General features: G+C 43.3%; 1 protein-coding gene across 2 annotated transcripts; it reads right to left on the reverse strand.

Moving 5' to 3' along the window:
* Positions 1-1,165: 1,165 nt before the first annotated feature.
* Positions 1,166-22,327, reverse strand: METTL21C (methyltransferase like 21C). Of its 2 annotated transcripts, none has more exons than XM_011933856.1 (5): positions 22,198-22,327; positions 10,183-10,338; positions 6,600-6,751; positions 2,350-2,467; positions 1,166-1,832 (listed from the first exon to the last, which is right to left on the reverse strand). In XM_011933856.1, exons 2-5 carry the CDS (start codon positions 10,310-10,312, stop codon positions 1,438-1,440), a joined length of 795 nt encoding a protein of 264 aa, XP_011789246.1. In that variant the 5' UTR covers positions 10,313-10,338; positions 22,198-22,327; the 3' UTR covers positions 1,166-1,437. The 2 variants fall into 2 exon arrangements, with proteins under 2 accessions (XP_011789246.1, XP_011789245.1); XM_011933855.1 differs by lacking the exon at positions 22,198-22,327 and adding an exon at positions 10,741-10,828.
* Between the last annotated feature and the right edge of the window lie 874 nt (positions 22,328-23,201).

Genomic DNA, 23,201 nt, shown 5'->3' on the forward strand with positions numbered 1-23,201 from the left:
AGAAAATAGAGACAATTAAATCTTTGAAATTATGGCTAGAATGCCCATTTGTTCCTTAAACTTACAGATACTTCTTGTTTTACAGGCAGATTTAAAGATCACTTTAAGAAATACCTATGTGTATTAATATTAGCAAATCATACTAATTGCTGTCTCAATTATTGCCTCTTTAAAGTACTACTTCTTATGAAGCAGATCTTCCCACCAGGTTCTTCAGGAGCGCCTTGATTCTTCTGGCCTTTTTATTTTCACATGATTTTAGACTTAGCTTGACAAATTCCACAGGAAAGTATATTGGGATTTTTACAATGATTTCACATAAGCTGTTGATCAATTTGGAGAAAACTGACATATTTACAGTGTCTTCCAATGCATAAACCTGATGTCTCCCCACTTACCTATGTTAGTCTTAATTTGTCTCGATAATGCTAGATACATTTGCATCAACTTCTTGCCCATCTTTTGTTAGATTGATTCCTCAGTCTTCAATATTGCAATTGTAAGTGATATCTTTATTTAAATTTCATTTTCTATCTATCTGTAGTTAGAATTTACAAATAAGGTTGAGCTTCCACTATTGACATTTGGCAACCTTGCCTAAACTGTTACAAATTCCAATAATTTCACTGTGGATTGCCTGCAGTTCCAGGGATTGGTAAACTATGAACTGTGAACCAAATCTAAATCGCCTGTTTGTGCAGGCTAAGAAGGTTCTTACCTTTTCATAAATGGTTGTAAAAGCAAATATATATAATATATGTTTTATATATATATATATATGTATATATATGATGTAGAACAGTATGTGACCGGAGAGCCTAAAATACTTATTGTGAAAAAAGCAGACAATATAGAAATTAACTAGATATTATTAAGATAATGGACACGGAGGCAGAGTCTTTGTAAATTAAGAAGTTCTTAAGACAACATTGTTCTTATTCCAGCAGTTTTATTTTTCACTTTTAATCAACTTTAAGCCTATTAACTGTTTTCTGTCATTCAATATCCTCTTTTTGCTGCAGTTAAAAATCTGCAAAAGTAGAGTCTTCAAACTAAGATATAATGACTCTGTCAAGCCCAGTTTCAAAAAGCATGTGACAACAGTATATTGACAAGTTTAAACATATGCTCTATAGCAGAAATAGGGAAGAAATTCACGTATTAATTTATCCATGTAAGATTTATTAAACATGTAACTTCGTTGGAACCAACAAAGCTACTTTTCATGTTTTTATAGTTATTCTTTTTAGATATTTAGATTAACCAGATAATCTTATCTTAGAAAGTTTCTGCAGTATTGTTACATTAGTTCCAAGTATACAAGTTGTTTCTATGCACTACCTTCTCAATCCTATAAAAGAAGTCTTTATTAACAAAGCAATTTCTAACACATTGCTCAAAAGACACACTAACGTTGTGAAAGGCATTTTGTTGGATTTAGTCCCATTTTAGTATCCCCTTAAAAAGTTTGACTGATGACTCTGGATATTCAGCCAACAGTGTTGTGTCAAAAACTTGCTTGAATTTATCTAAAAATTCATAGTCAGTGCTGAATCTGAACTTGTTTGCCCAAAGCAGCACCGTCCCTGGCTGGGAAAGGTACACCATGGTGGTGAGCAGCTTGTCCAGGAAGTAGTGATGGTAGACCACGTCCGAGGCTAGGACATAATCATAGTAAAAAGCTGACTTGGGAAAGTTTTTGTCCAGGTCTTCACCCCATACCAGTTCTTTCACTTCAGGCAGATGTGCTGTACATCGCAGTGTGTTTTTTAAAAGATTGTATTGAAGGTTTCCCAGGACATCAGGCAAATCTGTTGCTGTGACTTGAGCTCCTAAGAGAGAAAGAAAAATTGCAACAATGACCTGGAAACATCTGGGCAACCACAGTGTACATAGACACAGGGAGAAGCACAAGAAACAACTGGATTCCTTAGCCTTGGCTCTATTGGTGGGTGGGCTGGACATGTTTGACCTAATGTGGGCTGGCTCATTCTTCCCTGTGGGTGGTCTTGTCCTGTGCACTGTAAGATGGTGAGCAGCCTCCCTGGCCTCCAACCACCTGATGTCAGTAGCTCCCCCACCTCACCCCACCCCCGAGACTGACAACAGAGACTGAGTCATGCCTCTGGACTCAACTTCGTCCCATGGAAACTGGTTGATTGGAGTTTATTAACCTCTCTGAGACTCAGTTATCTCTGTGGATAACAGCAGTAATTCCTGCGGCGTGACATTTTTGGGAGAGTCACTGAGTGAAGTCAGGGCCAGGCACCTAAACCACAGCCTGTCATAGAGTAAGCACTTGCTATTGTTACAGTAAAGGTCTGGATAGTAGGTCAGGAATAAACAAACCTAAAATACTGGCCACAATGGAAACAAGGCCTGGTCCAGCACCAATTTCAAGTATTTTTGCATCTTGGAAATTCAGTTCTTCGGCATGTTCCTCCAAATACTGACACAAAGCCGTAGCCTGAAAAATAATTATAACTTTTCATGTGGGCATTGGAACGTTGGAAGTCAGTAGCAACCCTTTCTGGCACCCAAATTTAAATACTAAAAGACATGTTATTACATATGTTCAGTTTATATTCATAAGAACCCAAATGTACACTCAATGCCATATATAGACCTCTGAAATAAAGAAGTTATAATAAATTGCGTCTAAGGAACTGGGGAAACAGATTTGTTAAAATTGCCTCCATCAGATTTGCTCAATCTCCAAAGCATAGGAAGAATGGTAGATCAGCTTAGCTCTTTCAAATCAGGGCAACGTTGGGCTGAAAAAACAGCACCTTCTTCCACTGGTTTAATCATGGGTCTCCAGCTGCTTTAAGAATGTTGTTTTATGTTAGAATTATTTCTTGTAAGACAGTTTTTTAAATTATAGAAATAATTTTTTTTTTTTTTTTTTGAGACGGAGTCTCGCTCTGTTGCCCAGGCTGGAGTGCAGTGGCCGGATCTCAGCTCACTGCAAGCTCCGCCTCCCGGGTTCCCGCCATTCTCCTGCCTCAGCCTCCCGTGTAGCTGGGACTACAGGCGCCCGCCACCTCGCCCGGCTAGTTTTTTGTATTTTTTAGTAGAGACGGGGTTTCACCGTGTTAGCCAGGATGGTCTCAATCTCCTGACCTCGTGAGCCGCCCGTCTTAAATGTGATTTTATAAACTTGAACACCTCTTTCCTGACTCCTTTACCAAAATTCAGGTTGGCTAGCGCTTTGCCGTATTGAACAACGGGTTAGTGACTTTTTAAAAAGTGGTTCTTCTAAGAAACAGACTGTTCAGAAATTACTTCTCAGACTTCAGTGTGCAAAAAGATCCCCTGGATAGCTTGTTAAAGATGCACATCCTCATTCAGTAGGTCGAGAGTGGGCCTCAAGATCCTGCACATCTAAACAAGCCCTGACATGATGCTCATCTGCTGGCCCATGGACCCACTTTGAGTAGTAGCAAGGAGATTTTTAAAAATGTTTTATGTATCAACATTTGGTTATATATATAACAATTATAACTAAGTTTTATATATAGTATAAAATGTTTTGTATATTAACATTTAGTTATATATATAACAATATATAACTAAATATTGTTAGTTTTTTATACAGGAAATCAAACATCCCTTTCTTCTTTATTCATTCTCTTCTGCCTCCACCTTCCTCTAACCTTTCCACAAAGAGTAAAGGGTATTTGATTTGCATTGATTGCTGAGGTGTTTACATTTATGGCCATGAGGAATCAACTAGCAGTGCCCTGGATTGGAGAGATTAGGAAGAGTTATGAGAAGAAATGACAACGTTACTTAAATTTGAGTATAAATAGCCTAGAGTGAGGAATGTGAACACTGAGATTTAAAAAAACAATGAACTCTATGATTTACTTACACATTTAGGCCCTAGCTAATGATATGCCCCCATCTTCCTCCGGACTCTACTTTCTATTTGGGGCCCAGTTTGGAGTGGGGGCAACCAGGATGATTTGAGACGTGTCACTCTTAGGATTACCAGTGGTAGGTTTAGTAGCGAACCTGATCTTGTATGTCACACCATTTCATCTTCATCTGTTCATATTGAACTGCCACAAGCAAAGATGAATATGACGCAGTCATCTCTACTGTCTGGGAACTCAGCAGTGGGGCTTGGGGGCCATGTCAGCCAATTACAAACTGCGTTCTGGGGAGGTAAGTGCTGTAGAGGAAGCGTACAGCAGGTTGAGGGGAGAGGGATCACCACAGAGCCGCCGAGGAGTCAGGGCCGACTTCATGGGGCCGGGGAGAAGCCAGCTGGTGTGGAAGGCCAGGGTGGTGGGTGAAATAGCAACATGGGTGTGACATAAACAGCACCAACCGCAGCACAGTGCAAGGAGCTCCAGAGTCTAGAAGGGAAGTTGTAAAGAAAGGAGTTCTTTGGTCCTTAAGGAAAGAAGAGTAGTATTTGCAGTGGGAGCCGGGGGGAGGAGGTCAATATCAGGAAGAGAGTGTCACCTAGAGCCATTCAGAGGGCAGCTCTGAGAAACTTCCTGGAGATGGCTGCAGGCGTCCTTCCTGGTGCCCTGCCCTGTGAGGGGCTGACCCCAGGGTGTAATCGGGAGACCAAGCTTTTCTCGGGAACAGCTATGTCTTTTGACATTGTAAACAATCCCCCCAGCCCCTAGTCCTGTTAGCAAACTCCAAAGGGATCTTTTCACAGAGTTGCACCTGAAGTCGCACAGGAAAAGGGTGCCATCCCACTCTAGATACCCTTCTTATGCAGCTTTCAGGAAACAGGTTTCGTGAGAGGCTAGTGTTTGGTGCATGAATGATACCTTGTTCAGAACAAAACAGTCAGGTGGACAAATATTCTTTTTTCAATTTCTGATCTCTTCGTTTTTATTATTTTTTATAAAGAGAGATGGGGTCTCACTATGTTGCCCAGGCTGGGCTCAAACTCCTGAGCTCAAGCAATCCTCTTGCCTCGGCTTCCCCAGGTGCTGGGATTATGGCGTAAACCACATACCCGGCCTCTGATCTCTTACTACACCACTTTATCGCTACACCACTGCTGTCGTCTATTTGCCAAATGTGTTACAATAGGAAGCTGTGAGTAGTTTGATGATTTTCAAACTTGTTTTTAAGGCAAAGAAAAGCCTTTGGTTGAAGGAAATTATATGCATAAGGTGTAAAAATGGAGCTCCCTGTTTGGGAGCGAGTGGAGGTCGACACCCTAAGAACCTGGAGCCCTTTGGCTACCCTTCTCCCCATCCTATGTCATCACCAGATGACCTGAGGGAGCCCTATGGAACCACTGACCAGGACTACTCAGTGTGGCGGCCCTGGCCCAGCAGATACGCATCACCCGGCAACGTGTAAGAAATGCGCCCCACCCCAGAACTCCTAAATCAGAATCTGCATTTTAACAAGACTGCAGATTGAGAAATTCTGATCTGGAGCCTTTCTAAGCACTGACAACGTTTGCAGTGGGAAAAGCGACAGCGCTGGCTCCGAGGGCCACTGCCCAACTTGGCTCTGCCCTGCACCCCAGTCGAGAGCTTTACCACGCCAGCAGACGGGCCTGCATCCCCATTTCCTCAGCTGAAGATGGCAAGAATATTACTTTAATGAGGACAGCTCATTTGAGCTTACACTATGACTTCATTTAATCTCACAACCTGAAATTAATTCTCACAATTTTGACAACCATGTCAGGAGTGCTGTAGACATTACCACCACTATTTTAAACATGGAAATGAAGGCAAATGGAGGTGAAGTGAACATTTGTGACCACCCAGCCCGGAAATGGCAGCTTTTCTGACTCAAAATCCAGAGGACTGCCCTCATTTCAGCGCCATCCTCTCAGGGCTGTGACAGGGGTACACATGCCACAAAGTCATGCTTCCAAACGTCCCTACCGGCACAGCCCCCATGGATAAGAAATGAATGGCTGGTGACCGGGTGCAGTGGCTCACACTTGTAATCCCAGCACTTTGGGAGGCCGAGGCGGGCGGATCACTTGAGGTCAGGAGTTGGAGACCAGCTTGGCCACTATGGTGAAACTCTATTTCTACTAAAAATACAAAAATTAGCCGGTCGTGGTGGCACACACCTGTAGTCCCAGCTATTCGGGAGGCTGAGGCAAGAGAATTGCGTGAACCCAGGAGGTGGAGGTTGCAGTGAGCCGAGATCATGCCACTGCACTCCAGCCTGGGCGACAGAGTGAGACTCCGTCTCAAAATTTAAAAAAAGAGAGAGAGAGAGACAGAGAGAGATGAATGTCTGAGGGTCGATGGGCATGTCTCGGAGATGCCCACTGCAATATCTAAACTCTAAATCCCGGGGTTTTTTCTTAACAATTTATATAAGTTTTGCATTCCCTTCCTCATATAGCTGAGTTTATTTAATATACAAATAATGTTTCAAGAAACAGAGCTTAAAGTAAAACCAGTGTTTCTGAAAGAAATACTGTTTTTGCTGATCCCAAGCACACCACCAACACCCCCCAGGGGCGAGAAATTGAACCTGAAATTGAGAAGCACAGGATATGAAGGAACTTGACAAATTGCCCAAGGCAACTCGGAAGTACGGAATTGTTATCTCCAGAAATCCTGACATCACAAACGTGACACTTCTCTCACCCCTGGCCACACCACCGCTCCGTAACTCTCTATGGATTCCTGGATGACAATCTCCTTTCCTGCAAACCGATAATGCTCCTGAGTGTAGCTGGCGTAATCTGTAGGAACAAATGTCTGGAGGCTGTGAAGAGATGCTTCTATCCTGTTGGATTCTGTGAAGTAGAAAAATAAACTGGAGTTCATGATTTGTTAAAATCCAGTGCAAAGACACACTTGGTACAACAGCCAAGACGTCATTAGATTGAGCGACCTTTCCATAAACACAGGGGATGATGCTATCAAGGAGAACGCCTGCAAATTGGCACAAAATTGAATTATATGGGATGGCAGGGACATTTGGATGAAATTTGGATGTGACATTTTTATCACGTGACAAAATGCCAAAGAATGCTCTGGGCCCTTTCTTTATTTAGGGGAGGACAGAAGAGGTGTGGATCCGTCCCCACCGTATGTTTTGCTGATGGAAAAATGGCGAACTTACCAGCAAAACTGCACAAGTGAGCTGTCTGGATACAGAGAAACTAGGTAAACACAAACCTGCCTTTTTCCCCCCGTTTCTGAGACAGAGTCTCACTCTGTTGCCCAGGCTGGAGTGCAGTGGCACAATCTCAGCTCACCACAACCTCCACCTCTCGGGTTCAAGCGATTCACCTGCCTCAGCCTCCTGAGTAACTGGGATTACATGCGTGTGCCACCACGCCCAGCTAATCTTTGTATTTTTAGTAGAGACAGGGTTTCACCATGTTGGTCGGGCTAGTCTTAAACTCCTGACCTCATGATCCACATGCCCTGGCCTCCCAAAGTGCTGGGATTACAGGCGTGAGCCACCGCGCCCAGCCAGACCTGCCTATTTTTAGGTCTTGAAGTGAAGTGACATTCCCACATGTTGGCTGGAGCGTGTTCCTTCAATCTTTCCTACAATTGCTGCTCAAAAGGTAGAGGCCACCCAAGCCCAGCCAGCCCCACATCCCTGGGGGAGGATGTCAGCTGAGCTCTGGCTATTAAGTTACTATTGCTTTAAATACTCCTTTAAACCCATGACCCACGCTAGCAGCTCTCAAATGACATACAAAATGAGAGGAAAAGAGCACCTGATCGGGCCGACATCAAGGGATCACAAGTGTTTGCAGGTTTTCCAGAGTGTTTAGGAATAAAAAGAGCAGCGAGTCAAAGTGTGCAGAAGAAGGACCAGGAGCAGAGGAAAAGGTGCTGGTCCCAGCGGTGGGAAAGAATTAACAGTGCGGAGACTAGCGGGGAGGAAGGTCAGTTTTGTTTGCACGAAACCTGCCTTTGTGGCCTGGGATATGACTGTAAAACGTTTAACAGGAGGTAAAACACGGGCTTTGGACAAAGGTAGTGGAGGCAGCCGTTGAACATTGGAAGTGTTTTAATGTGAACTAGGCACTCAAGGTGGAAGGCAGGAGGAGGTGAATACGAGGCAAAGGGAAGTGGGTCTTGGGAGAAACCTGGTCAGCAGAGCATCCCTCAGGTCAGGGGCAGGGCCTCTGGGTGTTTCAGGTCTCACTCATTCCATACACACTGGAACAGTTCCATGCCACTGCTCTGCCAATGCTAGTAACAGCTCCGCAGTAAGTAGAGGGATTTGGAGTGAGCCTTTAGAAACAGTCACAACCATTTGACAATGTCTGTTGAATCTACGAACAAAACGCAGAGCTTGTATTTTCTATGTCTGTATATATTTTCATTTAATTTATCTAGAAATTCGTTTTTTGTTGTATAGTACAAAAGTATCAGTGTGCAGCACACTGAAACAAATGGGAATGAAGTGACTCATTTGTAAATTAGCTTCACGGGTGCCTTCAGTTCTTCCGAGTGTTTTCGCCTGGGACTTTGATTTAGTATGTTCTACCACTTTGAAGGAGAATTCTCTGCCCTGACAGAAACGGTGAGCTTCCAGAACCCTGGGACCTCAGTAAACTTGCAAGACCCCTCTAATAAAGGTAGCCAATTCAGTCCTGAGACCTTGTCCTCTGCTGTCACCTGCCCTGGTTAGGAGGCTGCAGGGAGGTTGTAGGAAAAGGAGGGAGCCCTGTAGCTCTCCCCACTTCTTTTGGGAAGCCACTGACATCTAACAGAATCCCAGCTCCTACCACACAGAACTGAGAGACTGACTCTGGTTCAGAGGCAGGAAGAAGGCCGAAGAATAGGGTGATTAATGTTTAATAATCACTTCGGCAAGAGGGGAAGAAGTGCTGATTGACAGGTTTTGACTATTGCTCTGGAGTGAATACTCCCACCATGCCGATTTCGGAGAAGCAGCATGAGTCGCTGGGGAAAGACGTGCAGTACCTCGCCACTGTGCAGTGTTCCTACCGTACAGACACCATAGGCACGACTCACCTCGAGAGCATAGATATTAGGAAGAGGTAATAGAATAATTGATGATGACTTTTGAGTATTTATCAACTTCGCTTTTAATATACCTTTGTCTTTAATATCCTTTGTCTTTAATATAATCTATTTAATAATAAGATTCTAACTTAAATTTGAATGATGGTTATATATAACAACCAGCTACAAAAATTGCTGAAATTCAGGTGCCAGTACAAGCCATCACCAGCACACTGATGGGTGGTGGCTCAGAGTATCAGGGACCTATACCAGCCCCTGCCGCTTCCCTGCCCTGCCCCACTCTTATCCAGGCCATGCCTGTCCCTCCTCCCATATGTCACCATCTGGGGACTTATTTTTCTCTAGAGACTAGGAAGAGTAAGTAGGCTGATTTTGAATGGCTCATCATTTCACAGGTAAATAAACTGACAAATATGAAGCTTGACAGCTACACTTTTCCAATCAACATTGCAAGGAAACATAGACATGCACGTATTCTCTCATCAGACCCTGTGAGGTTCTACAACGATTAAGAAATGTACGTTTATTACACCTGAAATATTTGTATTTATTATATCTGTGCTATTCTGATAGTTTTAGAGAGATCAGATTTTCAGGTAAGTTAGAGTTGCATTTTTATGGAAACAATTCAGTAAAAATAGACAACATTCTTATTTATTAGTATTGGGATGTATTTTTTACCACCTTTAATTATAAACACTGTAAATGCTGCATCTTGGGTTTTATTATATTATTTGTTATGTCTATTATTTATTTACAACTGAATCCATGCCCAGATATGTAACCCTAAACTCTTACATTGTCCTAATGGGAAAATACAGTTTGATTTCTAAAGATTCGCTATATGACAAAGCTGCCAAGAATGTATTTTGGGGAAAAGCAGAAACAAACCTAGATTTTTTTTTTTCTTCTTTTAAGTTCTTGCTACAAAAATATAGCAAACTTAGATCTATACATGCAACAAAAACAAACGTGTGAACTCTGGTAAGTAAATAATGAAAAAACAGGGATTACTTTTAATAAGGAAATAATGAAAAAACAGGAATTATGTTTATGCTTGCAAAACAGCATTTTTCTGCTAAGCTTCATTATAGTAAAAAATCTAGTGTTAAAAGGAAATGGAAATTCTTGTCACTGAAATTTACTTGAACATATCATCGTCAGGAAAGCAACTGAGGAGAACTGTTGAAGTGGTGAAGAAGGAGGTTACCTTCTAGGGCTCCCCCGGTGCTGCCTTTCTGCGAAGCCCCCTTCTTCTCAGCCTCTAACCAGCCACCCGGGGAGCTCAGTTCTTCCCCCTGGCGCCCAGGCTGCTGCGCGGAGCTCAGACACACGTCCATAGCCGGAGCCTGCTGAGAGGAAAATGCTGGACAAGGCCGGAGTCGCTCAGCCCAAGACATTCCCGAAGGGCTCCGAAAGGTGTAGCTTATCTGAGCTGAAAAGAACGCCTGCTTTTCAGCTTAGTTCCCTGAGTGAGCAAAGCAGCCACCCAAGGAGCTGTTATCCTGGCTTTGCAGAGCAAGATGCAGAGAAACCGTTCTTTGCGAACCTAGGTGCTGAAGAAATGCCAGAACAGCAGCTTTGGCCTGAAAACCAGTTTTATGTTGCTCAGGGGCCTACAGCAAGTTCTTGTTCTTTTGAAAAGTTATTCTTTGCCATCCTCCTCCCCACTCCAAATATTGTAGCCCATCACTAAGTTCTGGAACTCCATACTGTATCTCTAATAACTTTTGGAATTGAATTGTAAAATCTGTCCAGACTTGCATACCACTGGGGGTACGTGTGGATTCTGGGGTTAATGACATCATGGATTAGACGCTGGGATTTGGAGCCAACACAAGGCTGCTCTGCTTTCCTCCGAGGCTCTATTGCAAGACAGTAGAAAGCACTGGGACCAGGGCCAGGAGCTCGACTTGGCTCCCTCTCTAACACTGGGCAACTCACTCAGTCCCTCAGGGCCCATTTCCTCATCAGCGAAAAGGCGATCATAATATCTGCCTACCTCCTAAGGCTGCCGTGAGAAACAGAAGAGTGAACGTGACTATTAAAGCGCAGGAAATGGTACCTGGTCCAGAACAAGAGACCTAGCTATTGGGATCATTGATTGGTCCTAAAATAACGATGCCTGACATTGCTGGAGGAATTCTCACATTGTTGCTGTGCATAGTTCTTGAAGGGCTCGATGTGTATTCGTTGAATCCTCACCAAAACCCTGTAAGGTAGACACTGGCATGATGCCTTGTCTCAGATGAGAGAAATTCAGGCTCAGAGAGATTGAAAACCAGCATAAGACCAAGCGCAGCTGGCCAGGGATGATGCCAGGAGTCAGAGCCAGGATGGGCCATCCAGCCCAAGTCTCCATTCTTACTCAGCAGGTAGGACGCAGCCCAAGTTGCCTTGGTTCGAACTTGTTTTTCCATGCCTGCTTTGTCCTGAAATTTCTCATCATGTTTTGTGTATCTGAAGTCTACACCGTCACAGTGACATTTTCTGGTCCCTTTTACAAAATGTAAATGGTTGTCATCTGTGTTTACTGTCCTGGGTTTATTCCTCACACACAGGAGTTGCCCATCACATTGAGGTTCCATCCAACTGAGGGTGGAAACTGGACACGCCAGCCATGCCACGGCTGACTAGCTCACCTAAGACCAGCACTAAATCCAGCCATGCAGGCACAAAATTGCCCTCAGGGAACAAAGCGTGAGAAAGAGTGCCAGGCCCCCACCATGTGGGTAATTCTGTCTACACCTGGAGGAGGCTGTGTGCCCCACACATGTCCGCACAACAGATTTCAAAGCAATGAGATTGTGGTGGAAGTAATGTGGCATTTTCATTGACTCTAGAATCAAGTAATCAACTACTTGCCCCAATTTTCCAGCTCACCAAGCCAGCCAAGAATGCTCTACCAGGCTCTGCTTCACAGGAGGATTTGTTTCTGTTGCAGGCGTTCACTTGCTCCTTCTTTCCAACATTCTCACAGCTGCAGGAAGTGGATTGCTCCCCCTAGAAAATAGCAGACTGGTTGTTAGAAAGTATCTGGAGGGCCCGCAGTGTAGACGTCTCAGCACCGTGGTGAGAAACCTGCCTGCCTTTGACTCTTGCCTGTGCTGTGTTCAATCCAAGTAAATCATGTAGATGACGGTGACACCTGCTTCATACTATGGTTATGGGAATTAAGAGGGGTCGCCCATGCAAAGCCTCCTGCTCATACGATATCAACTGTTGTTATTGTCTTCAAAGTTAACGGAGGAAATACACAGTGTGACGCTGTATACGGAATTTCAGCCTGTCACCATAGGAACGTGCACATTAAATCTAAGGCATCTTCATTTTCCATGCAAGGAAAGAACTATTTTCAGTCAAATACCAGGGACAGTTTTCCTTGTGCAATGAAATGGTAACCTCTCCATCACTGTAGATGTGATAAATTAACTATTCCCAAAGACAGCTGTGCATTGAAAAGCCATCTGCAAAAGAACTGCTATAGTCTACTAACTGACTGTTATTAGTTCAGCACGTCTATGATCTACATCACGTGTTCATGGTTAATAAAGAATTGGAAATGACTCCTTGTTAGTAAGCCCCAAATAATTTTGAATTGTTAAACATATCTTTACCTTATGCAGCAGAAGAGATTGGAGGCTTCTGTGCACCTTTAATCCCCAATGTTTTATATAGGTCTACACCTGAAAGGATTAGCATTTTATGAACAAAAGCCAGCCAGTGGAAGCCCAAGTTATTTAGGGTAGCATTATCTACCAGTCCTCATAGACACATTACTTTGCTAGAATTCTCCTTCTCTCTCTCTCTCTCTGTCTCTCTCTCTGTCTCACACACACACACACACACACACACACACACACACACACACACAGTCCTAGCAACATTAAATGGAATTCCCTTCAAAAGTTTCAGGAATATCACTGCAACGGAACAGAGGCTACCCCCGTGGCATCCAGTTGCTGCGATGTGGTTGGAAACGTTAGACTTCCAGTTCACTTTTCAAATAAGTGGGTGTTGGACAGTTGCACAGACCTGCGAATTTTGTGCTCATTTGCCAAACTCCAATAGCCACAGGGAGGACATGCCCACCCAGGCTCTGCCTAGGACCCATATCCTGGCAGCCAGAAAGAACTCACGGATCTACCAAGAGGAAGGGAATGCTTTTGGGAGGAAGAAAGGAGAACGTCTATCCATGAGAAGGGACAGGAGTCAAAGGCTTAACACTGAATCCGGGGGATTTAGAAGGAGCAGAGGGAAGAGGAAATCAGAAAACCTCTTCCAAGAAAAAGTAAGCCATTGTGATTTATGTAATTGAAATAAGGGACAGTCGAAAGGGAAGGAGGAAAATCATGTGCTCATTTGTGAAGCTCAGAAACCCTTAAAATAGAATATAGGTCATGTAAAGTAAAGCCTCAGACAAATGGGAATTAAAGAATCATTTGTGATAGGCTACATTCAACCAGGGAGTTGGATGAATGGTGTTTTAACTTGAGTAGATATAAAAGCCCTTTTTTGTTTGTGTACCCACCCTTGGTACTCGTTTCTCTGGTGTCACTATTTTGTGTTCTTTATGTCAGTTTCTTTTCACTCAGGATGTTCATGTAGATGTGCTGTGGTCCCATATAAATCACCTTTCCCACTTTCCTAAATGATGGAGGATGACCCGGCATTTGTTCTAGCTCTATCGTTCTAATGCTTTCTTATTCCCCAAATGCTTCTAGTTCTATGATCGCATTCTGCATCTCTGTGGCTTATTTCTTCCAGGTGTCATCAGTCCCTATGAGAAATAGCAAAAAGATGGCCATCAGTACAATTTTACAAAAATCTTTTAAAAACTGATGGCAATGTACGTGAATATGTGTGTGTATATTTATGTACATATATACACACACATAGACACACATACGCATTCATTCTACAAGCTTTAAAATGAAGCAAAGGACAAAGGAAAAAATGGTGATCTCCTTTGATTCTACTATCTAGAGAAGGAAAGCTCACGAACATTGCTTTTGCATCAACCTCTAGGCTTTTTTTTTTTTTTGCATAAACTTTTTAAAAGCTATTTTACTGAAAGTGTGACTTGATAGAAACAGGTACCTCTTTAACCTAGCATCCTATTTTTAGGATGAGTTCATGTCCTTTACAGGGACATGGATGAAGCTGGAAACCATCATTCTCAGCAGACTCATACAGGAACAGAAAACCACACATCGCATGTTCTCACTGCTAAGTGGGAGCTGAACAATAAGAACATAAGGACACAGGGAGGGACATATTATACACCGGGGTCTGTTGGGAGGTGGGGAGCTAGGGGAGGGAGAGCGTTAGGAGAAATACCTAATGTAGATGACGGGTTGATGGGTGCAGCAAGTCACCATGGCACGTGTATACCCATGTAACAAACCTGCACGTTCTGCATGTGTACCCCAGAACTTAAAGTATAATAAAAATAAATAAATAAACAATTTTTAAAAGAGTTCCTTTTTAATACTTTCTTCAAAGCCATCTTTTAAATAGCTGCTTTAAGACACAAATCAGAGCTCTATTGCCTGGAGCTAGACCACGGTAGATCAAAGGCTCTTAAACGCTGGACTTAACTGTAGGCAGACCATGCCCAAATCTCTCGGAAGCTTTAACATGCATGAACTCTAGGCTCTGGCAATTCTTGTTTGCAGGTTTGAGAAGGAACCAAAACGTTTGAATTCCCTGTCTGAGAATTGTTCCTGACATATGGTAGCACCTGGCACATAGTAGGTGTTGTGGTTGCTGAATTTGTTACTGAGTGAACTTCTGAGTGCCCAAGCAGCCAAGGGGATGCCCCAAAGGTTCAGGGAGCGATTGGCGGGAGGCAGGGCAGGGAGGGGACAGGGCAGGGACACACAAGTTGTTTTCAAATAGTTGAAGTGCAGCCCATGAAAAGGATTAGAACTCCTGCATGGCTTCAGAGGGCACGCTGATGAAGTCAGTTACCGGGAAGCAGATTTGGGCTCAACAGGAAAGAACTTTCTAACAACCATAGCAATGGAACAATTGATCCCAAGAAGCCTACATAATGGAAAGTGGGCCAGAGTTGGAGTCAGAAGATACAAGATTGGATCAAAGTCTCCATAAGGAGGCTGTCCATGTGCTGTCACTCGCCTCTCTCCGTCAGGATGGGCACTGCCCTTTTTCCTACAGAATCTGGCTCTCTTGGGCTGTGGTTCTCAAGGGGGAATCCTCCCCTCCTGCCAAGGGGACATTCAGCAATTTTGGGGAGACATTTTTAGTTATCACAATAAGGGGTGGGATGCTCCCGGCATCTAGTGCATAGAGGATGCTGCAAAACCTCCTACAATGCACAGGGCAACACTGCACAGCAAAGGACTACCCAGCTCAGAATGTCTACACTGCAAAGGTCAAGCCACCCTGGGCCAGGAAAAGGATCAGCATTGCCATGAAGGGTAAACCCCAATTGCCATCCTAGGTGTCTACTGACTGAGTGATGTCAGGTGCGTTGTTCTCGCCTCTCCTGTGTCTCAGTGTTCTCATCCATATGGTGGAGGTGGATTCGCATTGATAGAGGGATTAACACAGGACCAATCCTGAGCTGCATCTTCCAAGCATCCCAGAAGCCCCCATCTTACTTAGTTTGGTTTCTCGAAGAAGCAGACACAAAGGCAGGGATTTCAGTGAAAGCATTTTATTTGGAGAGTATGAATAACACAACAAGGAAAGTGGACACAACCCAGGGAAAGGGTGACATCCTGCCACATGTGTGTCACAAGACCAGCAACAGGAGCAGGTGACCAGAGTTTAGCCCCATGGGGAGACACTGGGAAAGGAGGCAAAACGCACACTTCAGAATTATTCCACTCCAGCTTCAGAGAGCTCTGGTGGTATTTTTCCACCAGGAGGACCTCAGCTACACGTGCAGAGCAGCAGCCGGGGCACTCCAACATGTCTGAGAGACGTGAGCGAGGCCAGGACAGCATCTGCTACAGCTTCATAAGATGCCATCATTCCTTTCCAGAATCATTAAGAGAAAGTGAAATTTTATACATCTGAAAGAATCTGGCACAGTGCCAGGTGCTTAGATGGTCCTCAATAAATAAATGTCTCATATTATCTTGTATGTTGTTCAAGCAGAGGGTTGAGTCCACAGGGTTCTTTGGAAGGGTTCTGGGTCACTCACCTAATCATATGGAAAGCTGAGCATCTGAAACCGTCCCAATAAACTTCATTAAAGTAATCAGGGAAGAAGGGAGGGAGAGAAATGAGACTGAAACAAGCTTGCAGCACACCCAGCACTGATCGTGAGGGCAGCCTGTTCTCTGATGCGCTTCCTTGTTGTTGTTTGTCTCTTGTCCCAGAATCACATAGACCCTGTTACAAGATTATAGATCCCCTTATCTGCTCTAGAGATAACAACTGGAACCTTATGAAATGTTGTTTTCCTTTGAGATATTCTTTCACGTCCTGCATGCCACTAAAACCACCAGCATCAGCAGGTCTGAAGGACCCCCATAAGAAACTGACTCACCAAAGCACACAGGCTCCACATCCTGATGATTTCATCCTCCTCGCCCTGACCAATCAATGACCCCAATTTTCCAGCCCCTCACCCTCCAAGATCCCCTTTAAAACCCCAACTCAGAACTCTCGGGGAGATGGATTTGAGGGTCTCCTCCCATCTCCTTGCTAGGAGCCCTGCAATCATTACACTCTTTCTCTGCTGCCTCCTGGCTGTCTCAGTGCATTGGCCTGTTACTACACAGTGGCACACAAACCTGTTGGTCCTATAACACATCGGGCCTTGAGATATAAAGGGTACAGGGCTGCTCTGGTTCCAGAGATCTCAGCAGCAGGAGTTCACGGACCTTCTCTTTAAACATTGCCATTGAAGGCCACAACTGCAGTCACCATCCATCACTGTGTATCTATGGTCAAGATTCAATGTCTAGGGAAAAAGATTCTGAGTGCTCTAACTTAGTCCTAAGTTCACCCCTATAGTCAGCGCTGGGTTGTGTGGGAAGCCTTGCAACAAATCACAAAGAGCAGACTGGCAACTCAAAAAGGGATGCAGGGTCATAACTCATAAAAGGCAAGGGTTATAATAGCCCTCCTACCCTTCTTCTCACCCAGTGCATACATGCTTCCTTATTTCCATAAATACAACTTCACAATAGAGACCCACCCTTTCTACAGTGGAAAATAACCTGAAGTCTCCTCCAGCTATTGCAGCTAAAAGCAATGGAGTTGCACTTCCCCAAGTCCAAACCTCTAGATGATGTCCATTTCTCCCCTGGCTCCATTGCTTCCTCCATAACAGGCACATGATCCCAGGGGACCCACTGACAATAATGTGATTGGCTGTTTCACCACAGCTTGCCATGGGCTGCTATTCTTGTTCCCATCCCAGAATATCAATAGGAGGCCCATTGATTTCCACACTGATCTTTCCTAAAAGGTCCACAAAGCAAGAGATACTGATCAGACAAATGCAAGACATATTCACCATGCCTACTTACAAGGGAGACTCAATGGGAATTCCCTCCCAGAGAAGTGAGGGTTTCATTGGAGACACAGATGTTCTTCAAGAACCCTGGGAACCACTGACATTCGATGTGTGTGATTTTCAGTGTGTAAACGAGAAAAGGTCATAGTGAAATCAGGCAATTTCATAACTTCCATTCCCTCAATTAGCTAATAACACAGTGACCCAAAACTCAGAACCCTATCTGTCGAACGGTCCAGGGCTGCTGCAATGCCCCCTGACCCAGCTCTGCATTGGCTAGACTTCTGGGGGAGTCCCCTGAAAGCAGCCGCTGAGACTGGCAGCTGCTTCTATACGGGATGCAACGATTGAGGCCACTTAGAACACCTGTGCCTTGGGATCTTCAGATGGGATTCTTCCTGCCTTGGATTTGGCTCTGGTAACAATTAAATCCCATATCCACTCAGGTACAGTGTCAAATCTCCACCTGCAGAGAAAGGAATTTTGTCAACTAAAATTTGTCAGACTTATGAACATGGAAAATTTTACTTGTGTTTCGTCTTAGATGACCAACATTACCAGTGAAGAAGGGAATAAAGCATAGGAGTGAAATAATTCAATAGGTTTGGAGACTGCAGTGAAGTTATAGTCTTTTCATTTTAAAAATAGCACATGACTGTCCCTAAGTATTCAAGCCCCATGCTTCACTGCAGGGGACGGCCTGGCTGTCCATAAATCACCTGCCTTGTAAAGTGGCTCTGATCAGAAGGCCACTCTGATCTGCGTTGCCTTGATAAACTTATATGCACTTTGGAGAAGAGACACACTGAGTTGTTCACTTCTATTTTTTATTTTCTTTCCCCAGTCCAGTCCTTAAAACAGATTTCCCCTCAAAGAAATTTTATTGTAATTTTAGAAAAATCTCCAACTGCAACCACGTGTAAATCACAACTGGTAACTGCCAGGTTTCATGTTATCAAAATAGCCAAGAATGCTTTGCAGCTGAGCTATAAGCATGTGATATTAATTACATGGAGGAACGCCGTGCTTGGGAAACAAGTTTGGATGAGAAAGTCTGACACTGAAAATGTGCTTGAAATAAGGGATACTCTGGTAATGACATTGATTCTATTTTCCACTTTAATAAATGATACCCTTCGGCAGCTCACTTTCATCCTCAGATAAATGAAGTGAAATAAATGTATTTTATTTATTTAATAAATAAACACCATCTCTTCACAGCGATTCAGTGTGGAAACACCATCTCTTCACAGTGATTCAGCTTGGAAGCTGAGGAGGGGCAAGGATGCCTCGGTTCCTGTTTTACTGTGAGGCCTGGGAAGCAGCGGGAGAGACTGCCCCATGACTCTGACACCCTATGACTCCCAGCCAGGAGCAGATGCTTCCAACGCTGTCCGTTCTTTCCATAGTGCCGTCTGCTGCTTGGACATGACGCTTTTGAGAGGGGACTTAGTTGTCACTAATCATGCTCCGATTTTAGCAACAGCAGTTGACCACTGTTCAGAAAGATCATTTTTTTCCCAACAGATTTCTATTAGGAAAGAATGTGTTTACCTGGTGGAACTATTCTGGGATGTGCCACAACGTGGAATTCCTTTCATTCCTTCCCCTGTTCTAGGGGAAGGAATGGACTCAGTTGGACAGACATGTTCTCCCATGAGGCCATGCTGTCAAAGTTTGGGGAGAAATAGGCTGAATTATTTAAATATCTATCCAGGTGAGAAGCAACAGAGAGCCTGTTGCTTGGAAGCTGACCCCTCCCCCTTTCCAAATGAGTGGCCTAGATGCGCCTCTTCAGCTCTGTGGTTCGGTTTCCTTCGTCTCTGAGAGACATAGCACCTTTCTCATACCAACTCTAGCAGGTTCTGGAAGGAAGAGCCTCTGGGAACTTCTCCAATCTGCTTCGCCCCCATCCTCTAGTAAAAAGCAAAGTCTTTGGATGGAGAAATAATGAAGCCATTCAAGAAAGCTGCCTCCATAGCTGCACCTTCTCATGGACAACCACTGCCCCTTGCGTGCAGATCTTATATGACCAAGACAAACGTTTAAGGCACAAACCACGGAGATGCTGGGGGTTTGTTATCACACATACTTCTAATCTAGCCTGATAGTGTGGATGTGTGTGTGTGTGTGTGTGTATGTATGTGTGGCTGTGTGCATACTCTTGTCAAATGATTATTCTATAAGCATGAAGAAAAGTACAGGCCACATCCTGTGATATTAGTGGGAGGTGAGAAAGAGGGAATTTGTGTGTAATTTCTCCCTTTAACAGACTAAAGAAGGAAAACTGTATGATCATCTTGAAAGATATATAAACAAGGTTTGGTACAAGTCAACATCATTCATGGTCTTTTAAAACCAACATAAATATTAGGGGACTTTGGCAGAGCCCAGTGGCTCATGCCTATAATCCCAGCACTTTGGGAGTCTGAGGCGGGCAGATCACTTGAGGTCAGGAGTTTGAAACCAGCCTAAACAACATGGTGAAGCCTCATCTCTACTAACAATACAAAAATTAGTCTGGTGTGGTGGTGGCTGCCTGTAGTCCCAGCTCCTCTAGAGGCTGAGACCGGAGAATTGCTTGAACCTGGGAGGCGGAGGTTGTAGTGAGCTGAGATCATACCCTTGCACTCCAGTCTAGGTGACAGAGCAAGACTCTTTCTCAAAAAAATATGTGTATATATATGTGTGTGTGTATATATATATAGACTTCATAAACATGACAGTACATGTCCACTGAAAGCCCACATTAAATATATTCATTATTTATGAATGAAGGAATTATATTATATTATATATTATATTACATTATTCATTATTATTTATGATAATAAATAATGGAGGAAAATTACAAAGACAAAGACAGGAAAAAGACAACGATATCCACTGTCACTGTTCCTGTTTAGCATTGTGCAGAAGTCTGGACAGTATGATAAAAGCAAGGAAATGAAATAAGAGCTGTAACAATAGGAAAGGAATCAATGAAAGTTTCATGTTTGTAGATGACATGATTTTCTATCTAGACTATGCAATAAATTCTATGACAAACTATTTGGAACGAATGAAGAAGTTTATCAACTGCATATAAGATCGTGTACAAAAACAGGATTCTTTATTTATTTATTTTTTGAGATGGAGTATTGCTTTTCTTGCCTAGGGTAGAGTGCAATGGTGCAACCTCCGCTCACTGCAGCAACCTCTGCTTCCTGGGTTCAAGTGATTCTCCTGCCTCAGCCTCCCAAGTAGCTGGGATTACAGGCGTGTGCCACCATGCCCGGTTAATTTTTGTATTTTTAGTAGAGAGGGGTTTTTACCGTGTTGGCCAGCCTGGTCTCAAACTCCTGACCTCAGGTGATCCGCCTGCCTCGGCCCCCCAAAGTGCTGGGATTACAGCCGTGAGCCATGGCAACCAACCCCAAAAACAGCATTCTTATATACCAACAACAGAAATTTAGAAAGGGTACTTTTTAAATATCCCATTTGCTATATAACAGAAATTCTAAAGTACCATGGAGTAAAATATATTGAAAGACGTTACATGAAATTGTCTTTTTCTCAAGATCTTTCCCTGTAATTGATGGAGAGACAGCTTCAAATAAATCCTCTCGTTACAGTGGGATAGAGGTAACATGAGCTATCATAAACTACCTGGTTATGACAGTTACCAAATGACACCTTTCTTTCTATAGCTGATGACTAGATCTTCAGCAAAATAAATCAGAAGCTTTTAGAGCTTCACACGCTACCCTTCTCCTTTCCCCTCCCCGCCTTCTTCTGCTCCTTCCTCTCCTTTCCTAGAGCTTAGTCAATGAGCAGCTGGAACTTCTAGCCCTGAGGGTTCTAGGTGGCCCGTAGCCAGGCCTTTAGGCCAGAAAACATCAAATCGTTTGGTGCTGCCACAGTTAATTCACTGGGGTTCTTTTTCTCTCTCTGTCTCCAGCTCTGTTTGCTTTTTGTTGTCTTTAATTACTCAGTTAAAGTTAACTACAAGTTTCATTTAGTTTTGTCAAAATAAATGGAAAGAAAACCCTGAAGCAGGAGATGAATGTAAACTGGGAAAATCTTGCAAAATCACAAAGATAGTTTTTGGCACTTCTGTTAAAGAAAACATTATTCAGGGATGCTGGTTACAGCACAGTAAAGCAGATGTTACTCAGGAGCATCAGGGTTGGTGGAGGAACTACGGCAGTGAGATTTTGTGATGGGGGAAATGGGGCTTGTGAAAATCAGTAACTTAAAATCTAAGCTTTTGGAACTTTTAAGTTCCAGCATATTTTGACCCTTAAAGGAATGTGATTATGGGACCTGAGTCAGGCGAGCAGGCAAACATAACCCAGGCAATTGAAACCTGTGTTTCTCTGATTAGAGATTAGCCTTCTTCCTTCCCTGTGTTGTCCCTACATTGTTCTATTAAGTGTAAATGACTTAAGGGCCCCGAGGAAGACCTCTTCCCTATTCACTGTGGATCTTCATTATAGATAAACTTTCTCCCTCCCTTTCTCACACAAAGGCTTTATGGCTATCACATAATATGGTCTAAAGATGCAATATTAAATATACTGTTTTAAATTGGGAAGAAAATGCAAACAAACAGAAAACAAACTGTCACTATTTAAATTGTAGTAACTCATAAACCAGCCTTGTATAAAAAACGTTATAATCGAACTAAACTTCTCTGTTTTCTGCCTATATAAGCAAAAGCTTAATTTTTAATGTCAGAGCACCCACCTCATTTCTCTGGAGTCTGTGTTTCCTGGAAGGATATTCTATATTCTCAGCTTTTCAAAGCCTAAATAACCTCTTTCAAGCTGAGTTCTAATTATTCTGATTATTTCAAGTTGACAGGGTCAAGTTCTACCACAGCAGCGCCAAGTAAGAACTTACAGTCAAGGAGCAGGGAGGGGTCAGTGGATAGAAAATTACTCTGAGGTAACATCCGGGTAAGGGGGATTCTGGCTAAATCGACCTAACAGGATTCTTGCTGAAGACAGATCGGGGTATGAGACGTCACCTAGGGGATGGTGGAGGATGAGGAACCTTACCTTGAAGATGAGGAAGATGGAAGATGATCAGATATCAAAGGTTTTGGCTAAACTGACTTAGCAGGGTTCTTGCTAAAACTAGATTTCACAAGGAAGTGCACAGATAGACCAAGAAGTGGCATGAGGAACCTGGGTCATGTGAGAATTTTTGTGCCTTCCAGAGACAGAGGGCACTGAAATAGATACACTTCTCCCTGAGATGGAGAAAGTTAACCTTCTAAAACCTCTGGAATGAAAGATGACATTTACAGGTTATCTCTCAGATTTCAAATGCTATTGTCAACTGTAATACAAAAAAAATGGTCTCTCTCTCTCTTCTCACTTTCTAACAGGTTGGGGTCTTGCTTGCTGTGTTGCCTAGCCTGGTTTGCAGTGGTACAATCATGGCTCATTGCAGCCTTGATCTCCTGTGCTGAAATGATCCTTCCACCTCAACCTCCCAAGTCTTTGGGATTATAGATGTGAACCACTGCACCTGACTAAAAATTGGTCTCTTTATTACATTTTTCTTTCTTTCTTTTGTTTTTTAAAGAAAGATGGTCTCTTTTTAATTGGTATAGTGAATACAACCCACTGGCCAAAAAAGAAAGAAATAAAAGCATGTGGATATATATGTGCATGTGGTGTGTGTGTGTGTGTGTACTGTCAAGAGACTAGTAATGTCACCTGATAGGTGTACCGCTGTTTTTC

Source organism: Colobus angolensis, unplaced genomic scaffold, assembly GCF_000951035.1.
Source record: "Colobus angolensis palliatus isolate OR3802 unplaced genomic scaffold, Cang.pa_1.0 Scaffold13, whole genome shotgun sequence".
Taxonomy (NCBI): Eukaryota; Metazoa; Chordata; class Mammalia; order Primates; family Cercopithecidae; genus Colobus; species Colobus angolensis.